Raw genomic sequence first — 19461 nt, 5'->3', positions numbered from 1 at the left:
TACACTAAATCACTAATCATTTTGAGGATGAAGCGAGTGGTGTTGTATGTACAAGTGTGGTGATGCGTGAGTGATGATGGTGAAGGATGGTGCTCTTCGTGTGGAAACCACATTCTTCTTCTTTTTTTATTATCAATCTCTTTCCATTATTTTATCTCACTATAATTTTCTTTCCAGTGCTTTCCAATCCACCAATCCAATTATTTTTATTATATTTTACATTTAACGAAACCCTACTTACATATTATCTTTTCTTTTTTTTTTGAAAAAATATTATCTACTTGTTAATAGACTTTTTTCACTTTCAAACGGATCTAATTGTTCATTCCGGTCTTCAAGGATCTAAGAGCATGATTATTGGAAGATTCTTAGGGTGAAGTTTTTAACGGAATATAAGAACCCGTCTCTTAACTCTTAACTAAAAAAGTTAAGAACCGATTCTTAAATAAGAGTTTTAAGAGCCGGTTCTTAACTTTTTTAGTTAAAAGTTAAGAGACAGTTTCTTATATTCTACTAAGAACTCCAGTCTAAGAACCTTCCAATAATCATACTCTAAGAACATGTCGCGTGAATACACATCTGATTCGGACTTGATTATTAAATAGTTGGAATCTACTATTTAATATGAGTTTTAATTAGGGCTAGTGCCGTACGTGGTGATGTTATTCTTTCAGAATTTCCTTTGTATATTTAGTCACTATTATCTATTTTATACGGTAGTACATTGATCCAAATTTTATTAGTTTATATTAATCTAATATATAAAATGTGTATTAAGTATGCATTTTGTATATATATGGTTGAAATAAACAGAAACACAACACCCAAAACATACAGATGGATCGGAGTCCATTAAATATAATATTGTGATAAATCCGTTCAACTTTGATAACTTTTGGTCAAAAACTACTAAAATCTACAATTATTGATAACTTTTGGTCAAACATTACTAAAATCTAAAATATTAAATGAATAAAACAGTGTGTGATTGATTAGCCTCATTTTCTCTTCTTTTTTCCTTTTTGATTCCTTTTTTTGTCTCGTAAAAAAGTATAAAAACTACCAAAAAGAATCAAAAAAGTAAACAGATAAATATATTATTCAATATTAATAAGGAGCTGAAGAAAAAAACGAATCGTTTTGGAAAACGATACATTAAATTTCGAATGACTAAGATAATTTATATGTTTACATTCTTAAACTTTACATGTTATATATACGAAATTACGAATCCTTATATATACTAAGAATATCAGCAGAATGTTCACATACCGTACCTAATTGTTTCATTTAGTACATATTACTATAGAAATAACAAAGGGCTTTTTGCAAAAATACGATTGAAAACTTGAAGTCAAACACAAAACTAATCCATGTTTTTTTTGGAACTTTGATTTTCCTCTTTTACACCCAAAATTCATATTATTCACGAAAATGACATCACTTTTTTTTTCTTTTCGAAAATGCATATTTTACTCTATCACCTTCATCTTCCTCAAGTATTCACAATATTGTCATGTCATCAATACACCAACCACAATGAACAATCAATTTGAAGCTCTTAATGCACCTAAAAATCGATTTACACTCTTTTTTTCTCAATTCTTATGAACTGAAAACAACATTCTTTCACTTTCTCTCCATATTCATCCAAAAAAAACCTAAGATTTTGATTCTAAAATTTTTATGTTCATAGAGCCATTGAAGCTTACGATTCTTGGTGGGTCACTTTTGTTTGAGATTCTGGGTGCTTGGAGAAGAATTATGTGTGGCTGAAACTATGAAATCATTTTTTTTCCCAGATCTGTTCGTCCAGACGACTTACAGGTAAGTCGTCTGGCTGTAGACGACTTACATGAAAGTCTTCTGGTCAATGCAAATGTTAGTTTTGCAATTGACTTTTAATGTGTTTTTATAGACGACTTACATGGAAGTCGTCCATCTTTGTTTGTTAAAAAAACAAATTCGAGACGACTTCCATGTAAGTCGTCTAGGGTAAACGGATTAGTTTTGCATTTGACTGGATTGTGTCAGAAATTTGACTTTTCCTGGATGACCAGTAGAAAATTAAAAAAATCAATATTTTGTTATACCTAGACGACTTACATGGAAGTCATCTCAGGTTAGTTTTGGAATTGAAAAATAAAACAAATAAAAAATTGTTTTTTCTAGACGACTTACACGAAAGTCTTCCTTACGATTACTTACATTGAAGTCGTCCATGATTTTATTCCGAGATTCTGGTCAAACCGTGCATATCTTGTACGACTTCCATGTAAGTTGTCGGACGAATGACTTCTGTGTAAGTCGTCTAGAAAAAAAAATTGTTTAATTTTTCAATTGCAAAACTAACCTGAGACGACTTACATGGAAGTCGTCTAGGTATAACAAAATATTGTTTTTTTTAATTTTCTATTGGACGACTTACATGTAAGTCGTCCAGGAAAAGTCAAATTTCTGACACAATCCGGTCAAATGCAAAACTAATTCGTTTTCCCTAGACGACTTATATGTAAGTCGTCTCGAGTTTTTTTTTTTTACAAACAAAGATGGACGACTTCCATGTAAGTCGTCTAGGTTAAAAATTAATGGCAAAACTAACATAAATGGACGGGTTGACTTCCTAGAAGTCTGCCAGATGACCTCCGTTGAAGTCGTATGCGTCAATGTTTAATAAAATTTCATTTTCTCTAAAACTATAAAGAATTTTTAACATTTTCATGTTAATTCATGTCTATTAATCAATATTTTAGCTACTGAATGAAATTTATAACTTAATTCGTATTTTTAAGAGTATTAAGTAACTTCAAGATATGTAAAACTCATATTTTCAAAATATGTTTTCTGCCTTAGTTTTACTAAATTTGACTAAGTTTTTCAACAAAAACTTGTAAAAATTGTAATATGTTTTGACTAGTTACTATTGTTTGTTTACTTCTCTTAAGTATGCACCAATGATGATTATTGCTATGAGTGGGTAAAATACTTGTTCCTTAAAATGTTGTATCAATGACTTAAGTATCATTATTGGTATATGCATCAATGATGTTTTTTGCTATGAGTGAGTAGAATAGTTGAAATGATTCTTAATATGTTGTAACAATGACTTAAGTATCATTATTGTTATATGCATCAATCATGTTTTTTGCTATGAGTGAGTAGAGTGGTTAAAATGATTCTTAATATGTTGTATCAATAAAAGTACTTTTGGCCAGTTTACAAAAGTAAGCAATCACAACTGAAAGAGTACACATATAGATCATAAACAAACTATTAGACATGGGAGTAGACATTACAGTCTTCAACAACATGGGACTAGAGATCATTCCTCCACATAGCTAATACATAGACATTACATAGACAACAACATGGATCTTTCGAACTAGTCATTTGGAAGACTTCCTGGAAGTCGTCTGGAAGACTTCCTAGAAATCTTCTAGCGCTTTATATTTTAGAAGACTTCCGAGAAGACTTCCCATAAGTCTTGCAAAGTCTGATCCAGATCTGAAAAACATGTATAGCAAATCCAGATCTGAAAAACCTGCATATCATATAAAAAACGTTTAAATGGCTTAAAACAGAGAAAATGAGTGAAAAATTATATATATATATACTTTTATAGAACACACAAAGTACATATCCAAATGGAAGATGAGAACCATCTGATTAAAAATCCGCAACAAAAAAAATTGATTAGTGAAAAAGACATGAGACAAAAATGAAAAATTCATATAAAGTTTAGTATTTCGAAGTCTAGGAACATGAATTCTGTGTGGAAGGAACAAACATGTAGTGGAGGTTCCAAGATTTAATAATTCATGCTTTCCATTTCAAGGCTTCGTATTATAATGTATCGTATACGTGTTCGTCTCGTTTTGTCTTCCACTATAACGAAAAGAAAAAATATATCCACAAAAATAAAATTGGGACAGAGAATAAAAATGATTAGAAGACTGAAACACATGAAGTATCAACCCATCCTGTCTTTTAGAGTGTGAACTATTTTGTACTAGTATTACCGCCCGGCTACGTACGGGTCAGTTAACTGTTTATAAATTATCTATCAACACCACTTAGCCTTTCTAAAAACCGAATTTTATTTTCTTTACTTCGTAATTTTATAAAGCCATCTCGGATTTCCTCGTCTTTCGTCAACAGTCCACTTGCAGCCCACCAAAAGCTTCCCATCGGTACCACATCTAATGTTTCTAATAGAGCCAAAGCATCTCCAAAAGTTGATTTCTGGTGGTTTCGTGACCGTAAAACATCTAATAAGTTTGTTCGAGACTCTTCCACACGCTGAAATCCACTTTGGATTTGTGTCTCGAAATTAACTCTTCTTCTATTCGTACGCTTAGTAGATGTACTTTGAACACACAAAATTGACTTGTTTGCACGAGGTGGAGATCGATGTGCTTCTTCTCTAGTGGGAAATTCATCATCTGAAGCTAAGAGGCTAATCGGTTCAGAAGGAATTCGGATTCCACTATCTTGTGCAGTTTCTCCCACTGTTGTTTCATCATCACTAGCTTCCTCCGTTTGCATTTGTTGGATATGTTCCCAGAGCATTAATGGTGAATAACGTAAATACATCTATTCATTGATAAGAAAAAGAAAAAACGTGAGCGGTGATCGGATTGATGATAAAATAGAATCCTGGGTCGCGAACAGTGATTCGATTGATGATAAAAAAAGAGATTAGCCTTCCAAGCTAACGATGCGGGTTCGATTCCCTCTACCCGCTACCCGCTCTAAATTCTAAATTGTCTCCTTTTTATTAGAGACAATTTTCTCTATTAGTTTTTAGCTCCCGGAGGAACCCAGCTTCTCCCCTTATATATTATATTCAAAAAAAATTCAAAAAATATTGATCCAAATCATGTTCACCATAAATTTCATCAAGTAGCTCTTTGAAAGGAAGAGGTTTGCTTTGCAACACTCGTATAAATTTTCCATTAGTTGTTCCAGCCTCCTATAATTATTTTTATGTAAAAATTATGACCCATCTTCACAAATACGTGTAGTATATGTTTTATGAACATTTTAACTTACAGCAATTCGATCGTCCCACAATGAACTTGGCATCTCTATTTGTTCCCTCGTAGGATTAACTCGAACTCCGGTACGGTTGATTAAAATATTGTAATGGTGTCGTAGCCGGCGCATGTAGTCAAGTCTATTTCTAATCTCTGGGCTAGGTCTGGGCGTTTTTAACTCAACCCGAAGTACCGACCTTAACCCGAACCAGAAAAACCGAATCCGAATACGAACTGTTTTACAAAAATATCCGAATGAGACTTATGAGCTTTTACTACTTTGGACTTTGGTTATAACCCGAACCGAACCGAAATCCGAATTAGGATCCGAAGATATCCGAAATTAGTTAAATATGTTAATGTTTTTATATATATTAAGGTGATTTAGATATTTTAGAGTATTCAAAAATATTTTTGTAGTTTGTTTTATTTGTTATTTTTAATACTTTTTAGTTAATTTAGATAGTTTAACTAATTTTTAATTAGATTTGTAAATAATTTATATATTTTGAATTTTTTTTTTGTCAATTTTTGAGGTTTTTAAAAATATATTTTTGAACGATTTTAAACATTGGTTAAATCCGATCCGAACCGAACCCGGAAGGAACCGAACCGAACCCGATCCGATAATTAGTAAAAACCGAATGGTACTTATGAGCATAACACCAAAAATCTGAAAATCTGAATTACCCGGACCGAAACCGAACGGACCACCGAATGTCCAGACCTATCACTATCACTGGCTCATAAATAATCTTATCTCCAGTCATTTCAAAATATTTTTCTTCTATTCTTTTCTTAGCGGGATTGTCTGGCCGTCTTATTGCGTAGTCTTTTGCTTTTTCAACTTCAAAATCTTAATAAATCTACTATTTAAATGCAATAATTACGTTGGATAATATCTAAACATAATTAAAAATATTTTTTTAACTTAATTTTGTTTCATTCCTTCTCATTCACGTTCATTTTTTCTTCTGAATGTTTTATCACTGCATTCCTTCTGTTTCCACTTATTTCACAGTAATCAATGGAATGTGATCTATTTTCTATTCCATGTAAATGGTAATTTTATTTTGGAATCTACAGGAATTGACCATTCCAAATATTCATATTCCAAAAAACACACATCCAGTTGCAACCTATATGAATAGTGACACACAATATTAGCAATGTTGCACTGAAATAAAGCAATTGAAAAAGTACAGCAATAACTCATATTATTATAAGATGGTACATGTTTGTAGGATTTTTAAAAGATAAATAAAATCTATACCAAAATTTGAATATAGTTAATACTTTATTTGATCCATTAACCTTTTTCAATGATTTCTTTCAGAATAAAAAAAAACTTAATGTATCTTAATATAAATTTGGATTTGGTGAACCAAATAAATTTACTGTTATAATATTTTTACAGTTTTTTTGTAACAAATTTTTTAAACAGTTTAATATACCGATTTCATTGACATTTTATGTTACTTTACCTGACATCTTTTTGAAAACCACACATTCAAAACAAAATTAACCAACATTACTTATTTTATAGTTTGTTGTTATAAGATTAAAATTTACAACTTTAATTTGCTTTTTATTAAATTGAAATCAATTGTTATCTCTTGATGAAAAATTGCCATAGTTGATCTTGCATAAGTGTTATTGTCGAACTCAATTGCAGTTACGACGACTGAAAAATTATTGTTTCAAGTTTCAACAAAAGAAACATTAATCCATGCATAAATCAAAATTTGGGAAGGAAACCTAGTAAAAAGTGGAAAACTGAGGCTTGTCCCTTTAGTAAAGTGGAAGATCACTGCGTGAATGTAGTTATAAGCTTTTCACCATAATAAATTTGTTTATGCTCCACCCCATCTTTCCAAACCGTGATCTTCATGACCTGTAAATAAATTGATAAAGGAAACTTCTAAGTTAACTATACTATAGTGATCTAAAACCAACTCTTTTCAAAATCACCGAATCAGTATCAATTTCTTCAAAACCACCATATATACCCAATATCAATTTTTTCCAATGTGATTTAAAACTCCACTGCCACAATCCACTTTATGCTTTGAAAGAGGTTCAATGAAAACTGTAATCAACCGTTGCGATCTAAAATCTTGCCGTGATGAACTTTAAAGTATTAATCCAGGGGGTGAATAACAAAAGTTTTGAATTGGTGCAGAAAAACGAAGAAAGAGGATATGGAGAAACCGATGGAAAACAAAACTGAAAATTTAGTAGAGAAAAAAAATAATTTGTTGTTTTTTTGTTAATAAAGAAGATAGAAAAATATCAGTAGATTTAAAATTTTTAGGAGAAGAAAATAGTTTAAAATCGTGGTGAACTATCTTGAACGTTCATGATATTTATTTTAAAGAAAAATAGAATATAGTTGCTTAAATTAGGGATCTAAAGATTTTTCTTTTTATCATCAATTATTTTTTTTGTTTTCTTTTTAACATTTTCTATATTGATCCGTTAAGTGAGTTGTGATTTAGTAAATAAAAGAGAGTCAACAAATCAGATTAAAATGAAATTAAATGGTTCTCAATATAATGGGCCGATAAATGAGAGTTCCTTATATTGAGCTCATTTGAAGCCCTAAGGAACAATTCATCTAAAACACAGCATTGGATATGGATTTCTTGATGCCCACACAATGCTCTGCATATCATGGTTCCTCTGGTGTTCTGTAAGCTGGTTCTCTTTATAGGCTTAAGTTTGTAAGCTGAAGGAAGCTGTACTGTCTCACTATAATAAGAGTTGTGTGGATCTTGATTTCATATCAATTAAAAAACTCGAATAATAAAAAGATGATATTGTGCTTTGGTTGGAATTTAGAACTTGTAGCTTCTTATTTTTCTCTTGGAACGAATCAAACGAAAAACTATGACTATTAGTGACATAAACAATGTTGATCCTCCAACTAACCTAAATCCTAGTTTGATTCTTCTTATTTTTCTAAGTTTATCATTATCTTCATCTGAATCCATCTCTTGAATCACTTCAGCTTCCCAATCTTCTTCTGAGTCTTCAACTTCAACTTTTAACTCTTCTTCTTCATCATCTTCACTTGTTTCTCTATCCACTGGTCGGATCTTGTCTCTTTCCTCAACTCTTCTTGGTTCTGTTGATCCATCTTTGTCTATCTCTTGAATCTGTTTTGAGCTACCATCTTCACATTCAGTTTCCCTGTTCTCTTTTTCCTTAAGCCTCTCTTCTTTGAGCTGATGAGTCTTTCTTGATTCCTTTTCCTTGACTGTTTCTATGGTTTCTTCATATTTAAGGTTATCTGTTGATCTTTGTTGCACTTGTTCCCTATCCTTGTCTTGTTTCCTCAGCCTTTCAGGTTCTGTTGATTCATGGTCTTCAGATTTTTCCAAGACCTTCATAGACATACTCTTCTTGTCTTCTCCTTCTTGATTGTTCATTTTCTCTTCCACCAAATCAGTTATGTTATCTTGGTTATCATGTGTTTCCACCATTTTAGCTGATTTTCGTTCTTCAATCCCCTTCTTCTTTCTCGTGCCCTCTGCTTCTGCAGTTTCTTTATCTTCCTTACCATCCTCTTCACTTCTGTGATAGTTTGGTCCCATGTTCTTCTTGTCATGTTCCTCAGAGTTTCTCTTTTGTTCATGAGAGTCTTGTTTTTGATTTTCTCTTGAGATGTCATCTCTACTCTTAGTCTCTTTTGCTTTACCACTTGTGTCAAGTTCCACAAGCAACTGCTTCTTGTCATCCTTGATTGTTGTCTTTGCACCTGCTCTGTTTCCTCTGTTATCTTCTTTATCATTGCTTGTTTCCTCTCTTGCAAGTGATCCATTCATCTCTTCTAGTTTATCTAACTGTATTTCTTCATGGTCCTGATTCTTTCTTGAGCTATCAAATTCATCTCTTGTCACTGCTTTACCAACAATCTTCTCCTCCCTTTCTTCTTTCCTCTGATCACTTGTTTCTGTTTCCACCACTTCTTGATGATCTTCCTTTTGTTTTTTACCTCTCAATATTTCGGTCTCACTCTTCTCTGAGCTATCATCGTTAGCTTTTGAATCCACACGCGGCATTCTCTTCTCCTTCTCGTTCTTCTCTTCTTCTTCATCCTCAGCCATCATCTCTTGGATGTTTTCTTGTTCTGTATGGTCTGGTCCCTTTTCTTCAACATCTTGAGTCTGGCTTGAATCTTCCATAGATTTTGTCTTCAGCACTGCCTTATATCCTCCCACTCCATTCACTTCTTCTTCTTCCACTGGTTGATTTTCTTGGATCTCACTTAGTTCCTCAGCTTCTCTCTTCATCTCTTTAACTTCTCTATCCTCCACTTTCTTTTCCTCCTCTCTTTGATTCTTTGTTCCTTCAACAATCGGTTCTGGAATCTTGTCATGCTCTTCATCTTCTAGCAACTCATATGGTTCTTGTCTTTTAGTTTCGTGTTCCTTCATTATGATGCCAGTGTTAGCTTGCATCTCCACTTCTGCAACTTTCTCACTTCCCTCTATACCCTTTGCTTCTTTAATCTTAGCTTGCATCTCCACTCCTGCATCTGATTTTCCCTCATCTTCTTGTTTTTCTGCATCCTTTTTGTCTCTCTGATGTTGGATGTTTTCTTGTCCCACTTGTCGTCTCTCTGATGGCTCCTTTTCTATAAACTCTTGGCCTTTTGTAAGGCTATCCTCTTCAGTCACCAGCTTAACTCCATCATTACTCACTTCTTTCCTCTCTGGTTCTTCAATCTGTTCCTCCGGTTCTGGATCTTTCTTTTCATCTGATTCTTTCACTTTAGTCTCTCCAACCTTTCTCACAATACCATCGTCACTTCTTGTCTCATCATTCTTCTCTTGTTTGCCTTTTTGTCCTCTCCTTGATTCTTCATTCTCTGTTTTTACTTCAGGTTCTTGGACATGAACCTTGTCCACTTTTGTCTCTTTCTCGGCAACTCTTTCCCCATCTCCTTCTTTCACTCTAGGATCAGGGATCTCTTCTTGTTGTTTTAGTTCTTCTCCTCCAATGGTGGTGTGCAATTTTCTTGAACTATCTTTCTCATTGTTTGCCACTACAGCTTCAGCTTCCCCTACCGTATCATCTTCTTGATCCAATGTTTTGTCTTCTCCTTTTACATCTTCCACTGATTGATGAATCTTTCTCTCATCATCTTCTTTCTTGAGTTCTTCCTCATGTCTCTTATGTTTACTCAACTCTGGATCTTCCCCTTCTTGAACCTTACTCAAGCTACCATCATCTTCAGTTTTTGTCCTTCCCTCCACAGTCTCATTCTCCTCCATTGATCTAGGTTTTCCTTTTTCTTCTGTTTCTTGCATCTCTTCATGTACCAAAGATCTCTGCAACTCATCAAACTCCTCTTCTGAGCTATTTTCCTCAGCTTTCACTTCTGCCTTGGGAATAAACTTTTCTTCTTCTTTATGGTCATTGTATCTTTCTCCACGGGTGTGTTTGAGATCAAGTGCTTCCTCATATGCTTCTTTCTCGACAATTCTTTCTTCATCTTCTCCTTCCACTCCAGGACCATTTCTTTGTTCCTTGTGTTCTTCATGTTCTTTTATAGTTTGCAATATTCTTGAACTATTTTCATCATAATTTGCCTCTACTGCTTCCATTGCCACTTCATCTTCTTGATCCACTGTTTCCTCTTCCACAAAGTCCTCCTGGACTATGTTTAGCTTCTCTTGAATCTCTGTATCATGTGAGTCTTCTTTTTCAATTTCTTGAATCTTTGTCATAGGATCATCTAAGGAACCTTCTTCTTCTTCTTCTTTTTGGTTCTCTTCTACCTCTTTGTTGGTCTGGTCCTCAACTTTTGTCTCAGTCTGTGCAACTTCCTCATATCTTTCTTCTTCTTTCCCTCCTGTGTGTTTATCTCTGGGACCAGTTGCTTCTTCTTCAACTAAATCCAGTTTCTCAGTTTCTTGGCTTCTTAAGACATCATCTCCATCTTGTTTCTTGACCTTTTCTCTGTAATCCTTTGTTTCCATTTTCTCTAGTTCCTGGGTCTTGTCTCCAGCTTCAGTTTTTTTCCTTCTCTCCACAGTCTCATTCTCCTTCATTGCTTTAGTTTTTTCCTTTTCCTCTATTTCCTGCATCTTGTCTTGTTCCAGAGATCTCTGCAATTCATCAGACTTATGCTTTTCAAAAATCTCTTGAATCTTTTCTGAGGCAATATCTTCATGTTGTTCTTCTTTGTGGTCACTATAGCCTGCTTCAGCAGTGCATTTATCTTTGGGACCAGTTGCTTCCTCTTTTACTAAATATTTCATCTTTTCTCGTTCCAGTTGTGTCCAATCATCATCTGATTTTGGTTCATGAAACTTTCTTGAATTATCATCTTCCATTTTTTCTCCTGGATCAGCAATGCTCTCCAATTTTTCTTCATCCACAGTACATATTTGCTCTTTGCTTATTGAAGTATCATTACCATCTTGTTTCTTGACCTTTTCTCTGTAATCACTTGTTCCCTTCTCCACTAATTCATGGACCTTCTTGTCTTCTTCTTGTGGCTTGTAAGGTTTAAGCAATTCTGGCTCTGCATCATCCTGAACATCTCTACTTCTTGTCTTCTTCCTCTCCAGAGTCTCCTTCTCTTCCACTACTCTAGTTTTCTCATGTTCCTCTGATTCTTTACTGAAATGTTTTCTCTTCTCCTGCCTCTCAGGTTCATGTGATTTTTGTTCTTCAAACTCATGAAACGTGTCTGAACTGTCATCTTCCACTTTTTCTTCGTCCACATCACCATCTTGTTTCTTGAATTTCTCTCTGTAATCATCATGTGTTCTCATTTCCACTGGTTCGTGGATCTTGTCTCCTTGCTCACTGCGTCTCTCAAGTTCATCTAAATTTGGTTTGTCAGGAGGCTCTTGGATTCTTAAAGTATCATCCCCAACTTGTTTCTTGACTTCTTCTTTATAATCACTTGTTCCCATTTCCACTGGTTCCTGGATCTTATAAGACTTACTCATTTCTGGATCTTCATCATCTTGGACTTTTCTCAAGCTAGCATCTTCAGTTTTTGTCCTCTTCTCCTCTGTTTCTTGCTTCTTGTCTTCTTGTACTACAGAACTACTTAATCCATCAGATTCCTGCTGTTCTATCTCCTGAACCCCTTTTGAGGTCTGCTTTGCCTTGACAGTATCTTTTTGCTCTTCATTATGTCCAGCTTCCACCAGTTCTTGAATCTTGTATCGTTTCTCATGACTCTCTGGCTTGTCAGGTCGTTGGTCCTTAATCTCTGTTACTGTCCTAGCCTCTACAACTTTCTCCTTCTCCTCTTCCTCTCTTGCTTGACCACTTGGCTCCTCTGTCCCAGTTATTTTGGTCTTACAGCGTCGTTCCTTGCGTATATTAGGTTCATGTGACTCCTGTACTTCATCTTCTTTCTCTACCTCTCCTATTTTCTCTTCTATCATTTCTTTAATCTTGCTACCATGGTTCCTTTTTGGTTCAGACAACTCATGTTCTTTAACACCTTGAACCTTTCTTATGACATCATCAGTTTTGATCTCTGATTCTTCTTCTTTGCAACTACTATTGATGTTCTCATCCTCAAGTTCTTGCTCCATTTGACTGTTCAGATTAACCAATTCTGGTTCTATAGTACCTGTCCCTCTTTCTAGTCTATCATCTTCTTCCGGGAGTTCTCCTTTACCATATATTCCAGATACATCATCTGAGTCTGTTCTTTCAACCTCTTGAGCTTCTCTAAATCTTTTGTCTACCTCTCTTGTATTCTTCTCGCTCTCTACACCTTTAACTTCTCCTTGACAACTTGTTTTTTCTCCTTCTATAAGTTCCTGGAATTGGTTTCCAGGTTCATCTTCTTCATGTATTGCCTCTGCAACGGTTTTATTGCCACTATCAATTACTTTTTCTTCCAGTACTTGTTCTTGAATCTCTTCTTTTTCTTCTTTTCTTTTCATTGCATCAATGTCTTGAGCTTTTCTTGACGTATCATCATCATCATCGCCAAGTTCTGTTTTCTTCTCTGCAGTTTCTTCTTCCTCCTCGACTTTTCTTGAAAAGTCCATCTTCTTTTCAGCTAGTTCTTGGATTTTGTCTTCACATTCGAGTATTTTGGGTCTATAAGACTCTTGATCCTTTGTTTCTGCCTCTGAAAATATCTTTTCCTCACATGTCTCTAACCTCTCCTCCACCTTTGGTTTTTCAGTCTCTGCCTCTTCCAACAATTCTTTGATTTTTTCTTCTTGGAGCCTACTGTCTTCACTTTGTCTTCTCACCTTCTTCTTCTTCTTCTCAACTAGTTCATGTATCATGTCATCTTCCTCAACTGCTTTTGTCTCAGTTTCTGAAATGTTTGGTGTGCCCATTTCAGGATCAACCTCTTCTTTGGCACCTGAATCTCTTTGTCCAGCATCTCCAACTTTTCTTGAAACATGATGATCATCATCATCGCCAATTACTTTTGGTTTATACAACTCTTGATCCTTTGTTTCCTCCTCACATTTCTCTAATGTACCAACCTCTGGTTCTTCAATCTCTTGACTTGGTTTCGGAATTTGAGTCGCCACAGTTGTCTCTGCTGCCGCTGGAGTTTTCTCTTCCACTAACTCTTTGATCTTCTCCTGCTGTTGTTGTTCTTTAGTCTCTTGAAGCTTTTTACTTAGGTTACTGTCTTCAATTTTTCTTCTCCTCATCTTAGCATTGTCCTCTTCTTCTTCTTTCTTCTCAACCACTTCATCTACCTCATCAGATTCAAACTCCTCAGGTTTTGTTTCAGTTTCTGCAGCGTTCGGTGTCAATCCTTTGCCCATTTCCGCATCAAACTCTTCTTTGGGATACCCATTTTTTATTTCCATTGTAACACTTTTCTTCTTCTCTTTTCCTTCATTACCTGTTTCCTGAACTGGTGTTGGAATATTTGTCTCTTGTCGGTTTTGTCTCTTTGAATGTTGTTTTTCCTTGTCTTGAAGCTTTAGTAAGCTCCTGTCTTCGTCTTCGTCTTCGTCTTGTCTTCTCACCTTAGCATTGTCCTCATCTTTCTTCTCAGCCAGTTCATGTATATCATCATTCTCATTTACCTCATCTGGTTCCGGTTTATGAGATTCAAACTCCTCAGATTTTGTCTCAGTTTCTGAAATGTTTAGTGTGAATCCTTTGCCCCTTTCCACATCAACCTCTTCTCTGGAATCTATATCTCTTTCTTCAGCATCAAATACTGATTTCTTCTCTGCAGTTTCTTCATCCCAGAGTATTTTGGGTCCATAGGACTCTTGCTCCTCTATTTCTGTTTCTCCAGCACCTTTCTCTTCATCATTTCTTTTGCTTTTCACCACTTCTTGGGTCTTGCTTTCTTTCTCGCATCTTTCTGCTTCATCCAGGTCTTGTTGTCTTATAATCTCTTGAACTTCTCTTGAGACAGCATCATCAATCTTTTCCCCCGTCTCCACCATTTTCTCTTTGTGCTCTTCTGGCTGCTTCTTTGTTTCCTCCTCTTGAAAAAGTTTTGGGATCTTTTGTCTTCCCTCACCTCTCTCCTCAACTGGTTTCGAAGTATCATTTGATATATTTGTTTCTGCTCCTGGAATTTTCTCTTCCACCAATTCCTCAATCATTTCGTGTTCACCCTCTTGCATTTGTCCCTGAGACTGCTGTTCTCCAACTTCATGAGTCTTTATTAAGCTAATGCCTACACTTTTTTCCTCCTCTTTCTTCTTCTCAACCGGTTCATGTATCTTGTCTGCTTTTAGTTGATCAGATTCAAACTCCTCAGGTTTTGTCTCAGCTACTCCCATTTTCAGATCAGTCTCTTTTTTGGCATCCCTGTTTGTTACCTCCAAACTTTCACTTTTCTTCTTCTCCTTTCCTTCTTTTATTTCATCACCTGCTTCTCCTAACGTACTCACCTCTTGTTTAATCTCTTGAACTGGTTTCAAAATATCATTTGATATATCTGTCTCTGCCTCTGGAGCTTTCTCTTCCACCAACTGTTTGATATTTTCTTGTATGTCTTGTCGCTTTCTTGCCTTAGAATGTGGTTCTTCATCCTCTTTCATCTTTAATAAGCTTCTTCTGTCTTCATCTTTTGCTCTCGCATTATCATCTTCCTCTTCTTTCTTCTCCACCAGTTTATGTATCTTCTCAACCTCATCTGCTCCTAGTTTCTCAAACTCAAAATCCTCAGTTTTTTTCACAGTTTCTGCAATGTTTGGTGCAAATCCTTTGCCCATTTCATAATCAACCTCTTCTTTTTCATCTGAATCTCCAGCTTTTCTTGAGATATCATCATCATCATCACCAAGTTCTGTTTTCTTCTCTGGAACTTTTTCTTCCTCCTTGAGTTTTCTATTTTTGGAAAAATGCGGCTTCTCTTCAGCTAGTTCTTGAACCTCTTTTTCTTCTCCAACTACATTTGGCCTATATGAATCTTGCTCCTTTGTTATTGTTTCTTCAGTGTCTTTCTCTTCATCATTTGTGTTGATTTTCGTCAATTCTTGGTTCTTGCTTTCTTTCTCGCATCTTTCACATTCATCCAACTCCTGTTGTCTAATATTCTCTTGTGGCTTTCTTGAGTCTGTATCTTTTGTTTCCTCCTGAACTCGTTTGGGAGTATCATCCTCTATAGCTTTCTCTGCCTCTGGAGTTTTCTCTTCCACCAATTCTTTGGTCTTTTCGTGTCGCTTTTGTCCCTGAGATAGTTGTTCTCCAACTCCCTGAGGCTTTTTTGAGCTACTTCGTGGCCCAGCCTCATCATTTTTTGCATCTTCCTCCTCTTTCTTCTGCTCAACCAGTTCATCTATCTTGTCTACCTCATCTGCTCCTAGTTTATCCCATTCAAAATCCTCAGGTTTTCTCTCAGTTTCTACAATGTTTTTCTTCTCTTTTCCTTCATCACCTGTTTCCTCTAACGTACCCACCTCTGGTACTTCAATCTCTTTAACTGGTTTCTGAATATCATTCACTATCTCTGTATCTGCCTCTGGTGCTTTCTCTTCCAACAATTCTTTGATATTTTCTTGTTTGTCTTGTCCCTTTCTTCCCTTAGAATGTTTCTCTTCATTCTCTTGAAGCTTTATTAAGCTTCTTCTGTCTTCACCCTTTGCCCTCACATTAGCATCTTCCTCTTTTTTCTTTTCTACCAGTTTATGTATCTTGTCTACATCACCTGCTCCTTGTTTTTCAGATTCAAAATCCTCAGGTTTTTTCTCAGTTTCTGCAATGTTTGGTGCAAATCCTTCCCCAATGTTTTTTTTCTCCATCTCCAGACTTTTCTTCTTCTCTTTTTCTTCATCATTTGTTTTAACTAAAGTATCCATCTCTGGTGCTTCAGTCTCCTGAACTGGTTTCGGAACATCATTCGTTACAGAAGAATATTGTTCTTCTTTCTCCTGAAGCTTTATGAAGCTTCTTCTATCTTTCTCTTCTTTCTTCTCAACCAATTCATCATGTTTCTTCTCTACATTTTCTGTTTTTTTTTTAATAGATTCAAATTCCCCAGCTTTTGTCTCAGTTTCTGCAACTACTGGTGTTCTCTCAATGTTTGGTGTGAACCCTTCACCCATCTCCGCATCAACGTCTTCTTTAGGATCCCCTCTCACCATTTCTTGGATCTTGCTTTCTTCATTTCGTCTCTCTGGTTCTTCAGTGCCTTGAACCTTGTTCAAGCCATCATCATCAGACGTTGCTCTACTTTTACTTGTTCCATCTAGCTGCTCATGAGGTTCTTGTTTTTCAATCTCTTCAGAGGATCTAGAATCACTTTTTGTCTCTGCTTGTGAATCTTTCTGTTCCATCACGTCCTGGTTATTTTCTTGTTCGAAAATGTTTGGAGGCTTTCTTAAACTACTACTTCCCTCACTCGTTGTATCTGAATCAGAAAACTCATGTTGACCAACTGTTTCTTCTTCATGACTCTTTCCTAAGTTGTCATCCTCAATTTGAGTTTCTTTCCCATCAAAATCTCCCTTGGCGTCCTTCTCTTGACCACCTGTTTCTTCTTCAACCATTTCTTGGATCTTTCTTTCTTCATTGTGTCTCTCCGGTTCTTCAATCCCTTGAGCCTTCCTCAAGCCATCACCAGCATCACTCTTTTTCTTTTCTATTTCTCTACTGATACTTGTTCTACCTATCTCATCAGATTCTTGTTCTTCAATCTCTTCAACTGCTCTACATCCAATTTCCTCAATTCTAGTTCCTTCTGAAACTTTCTGTTCCATTACTTCTTGGTTATCTTCCTGTTCTATCATGTCTGGAAGCTCTTTTAAGCCACTGTCCTCATCAGATTCTTGTTCTTCAATCTCCTCAACTTCTCCAGATCCATTGTCATCACTTCTAGTCTCTTCTGAAACTTTCTGCTCTATTACTTTTTGGTTATCTTCTTGTCCTATTATGTCTGGAAGCTTTTCTGAGCCACTGTCCTTAGTCTTTGTGTCTGAGCCACTGTTCCCACCAGATTCTTGTTCTTCAATCTCTTCAACTGCTCCAGATACAATGTCATCACTTTTAGTCTCTTCTGAAACTTTCTGCTCCATGACTTCTTGTTTATCTTCTTGTTCTATCATGTCTGGAAGATTTTTTAAGCCCCTATCCTCATCAGATTCTTCTTCCTCAATCTCTTCAACTGCTCCAGATACAATGTCATCACTTTTAGTCTCTTCTGAAACTTTCTGCTCCATGACTTCTTGTTTATCTTCTTGTTCTATCATGTCTGGAAGATTTTTTAAGCCACTATCCTCATCAGATTCTTGTTCTTCATTCTCTTCAACTTCTTCAGATCCATTGTCATCACTTTTAGTCTCTTCTGAAACTTTCTGCTCTCTTACTTTTTGGTTATCTTCTTGTCCTATTATGTCTGGAAGATTTTCTAAGCCACTGTCCTTAGTCTTTGTGCCTGAGCCACTGTTCCCATCAGATTCTTGTTCTTCAATCTCTTCAACTGCTCCAGATACAATGTCATCACTTTTAGCATCTTCTGAAACTTTCTGTTCCATTACTTCTTGGCTATCTTCTTGTTCTATAATGTCTGGAAGCTTTTTTAAGCCACTATCCTCATCAGATTCTTCTTCTTCAATCTCTTCAACTGCTCCAGATCCATTATCATCACTTTCATTCTCTTCTGAAACTTTATATTCCCTTCCTTCTTGGTTGTCTTTTTGTTCTTTAATGTCTGGAAGATTTTCTAAGCCACTGTCCTCAACAGATTCTTGTCCTTCAATTGCTCCTGATCCAGTGTCATCTCTTTTAGTCTCTTCTGAAACTTTCTGCTCCATTACCTCTTGGTTATCTTCTTGTTCTATAATGTCTGGAAGCTTTCTAAATCCACTGTCCTCACTCTCTGAGTCTGAATCAGCCAACTCTTTCTCACCAACTATCTCTTCTTCTGAAGATTCCAAAATCTTGTGTTGCTCATCGATCTCTTGAATCATTTCTAAGTCATCATCCTCAATTTGAGCTTCTTCTTCATCCACACCTCCACTGAAACCCTCACTTTCAGAAACTTGACTCTCTCTCTCTTTATCTTCCATCATCTCTCCAAAACCTTCTTCCCTCTGAGTCTCTCTTTCTACATTATCCTCTTCAACTTCTCTGTTCTCAACTTTACTCACATCTCGTTCTTCTTCTTCTTCTTCTTCTTCTTCTTCTTCTTCTTCTTCCACCTCTTGCTCAAGGTTAAATCCAGAGATTCCTTTTACTCTTTTAGGCATTGTGATCGTAAGAGTGGCATCATCATCATCAAATCTAGCTTTAATCTTGTCTAAATCAACAACATCTGGAATCAGAAATTTTTTCCTGAAGGCTCTCATTTCAACTTCTTTCCTCCATGCCATCCATCTAATCATAACCATTTCTTCAACAGGTTTCCTTCCTCTTATAGTAATCCTATCTCCCTCTTTGTTTATCTCAATCTCGATACCTTCCTTCTTGAATCCTACAGTTTCAATCCCCAAAGTTAACATTCCCTAAAACACTAAACCCTAAATCATTCAACCCTAACTATCCTAGACAAGCACACAAAAAGAGAGAGACCAAAGAGTGCATTAGTTTAGACCTTTAAGATGGATGATGATGATGAACCTTGAATCTGTTTCTTGAGAAAGCACCAGAGGACCAAATGGGTCTTTGGAGAAGCGAAAATCAACTGAGGATGATACATCTTCTCTTGTTCTTGTGACCTTCAATCCCAATTCTAGCTCCATTACTAACTTCTTTCCTGTGTTTGGATCTGTCTCCTGAGGATTTGATGGATTCCACTGTTTTGATTAGTTGATTGCTCCACTGAAGAGTAAAGGGAAGGAGAAGGACGGACTATATATTCCTTACTTCCTCTTTAGGATATGAATAGTCAAAATCTTTCCTCTCTTGCTGCCTTGTAGAACAAGTAACCACTTGCTTTTTTACTTTGCTTTTTATACTTAACAATGAAAACAATGGTCTTTTGTTCATATTTCTTTTTTTTTAGGTG

General features: G+C 35.7%; 1 protein-coding gene across 1 annotated transcript; it reads right to left on the bottom strand.

Annotated features, from left to right (window-relative positions):
• Positions 1-7873: 7873 nt before the first annotated feature.
• On the bottom strand, positions 7874-19448 carry LOC106323810 (titin). The gene is made up of 2 exons (XM_013761877.1): positions 19048-19448; positions 7874-18927 (listed from the first exon to the last, which is right to left on the bottom strand). Exons 1-2 carry the CDS (start codon positions 19193-19195, stop codon positions 7874-7876), a joined length of 11202 nt encoding a protein of 3733 aa, XP_013617331.1. The 5' UTR covers positions 19196-19448.
• Between the last annotated feature and the right edge of the window lie 13 nt (positions 19449-19461).

Source organism: Brassica oleracea, chromosome C2, assembly GCF_000695525.1.
Source record: "Brassica oleracea var. oleracea cultivar TO1000 chromosome C2, BOL, whole genome shotgun sequence".
Taxonomy (NCBI): Eukaryota; Viridiplantae; Streptophyta; class Magnoliopsida; order Brassicales; family Brassicaceae; genus Brassica; species Brassica oleracea.
The sequence above is the reverse complement of the archived record's forward strand: the minus strand, read 5'-3'. Positions and strand labels throughout refer to the sequence as shown.

What these genes read in the sequence shown, in the direction of transcription:
- LOC106323810 (XM_013761877.1), bottom strand. Translation starts at nt 19,195, where the DNA reads ATGGAGCTAGAATTGGGATTGAAGGTCACAAGAACAAGAGAAGATGTA. An exon ending in CATCATCATCCATCTTAAAG is followed by an intron (nt 18,928 to 19,047) that starts GTCTAAACTAAT and finishes TTGAAACTGTAG; the next exon opens with GATTCAAGAAGGAAGGTATC.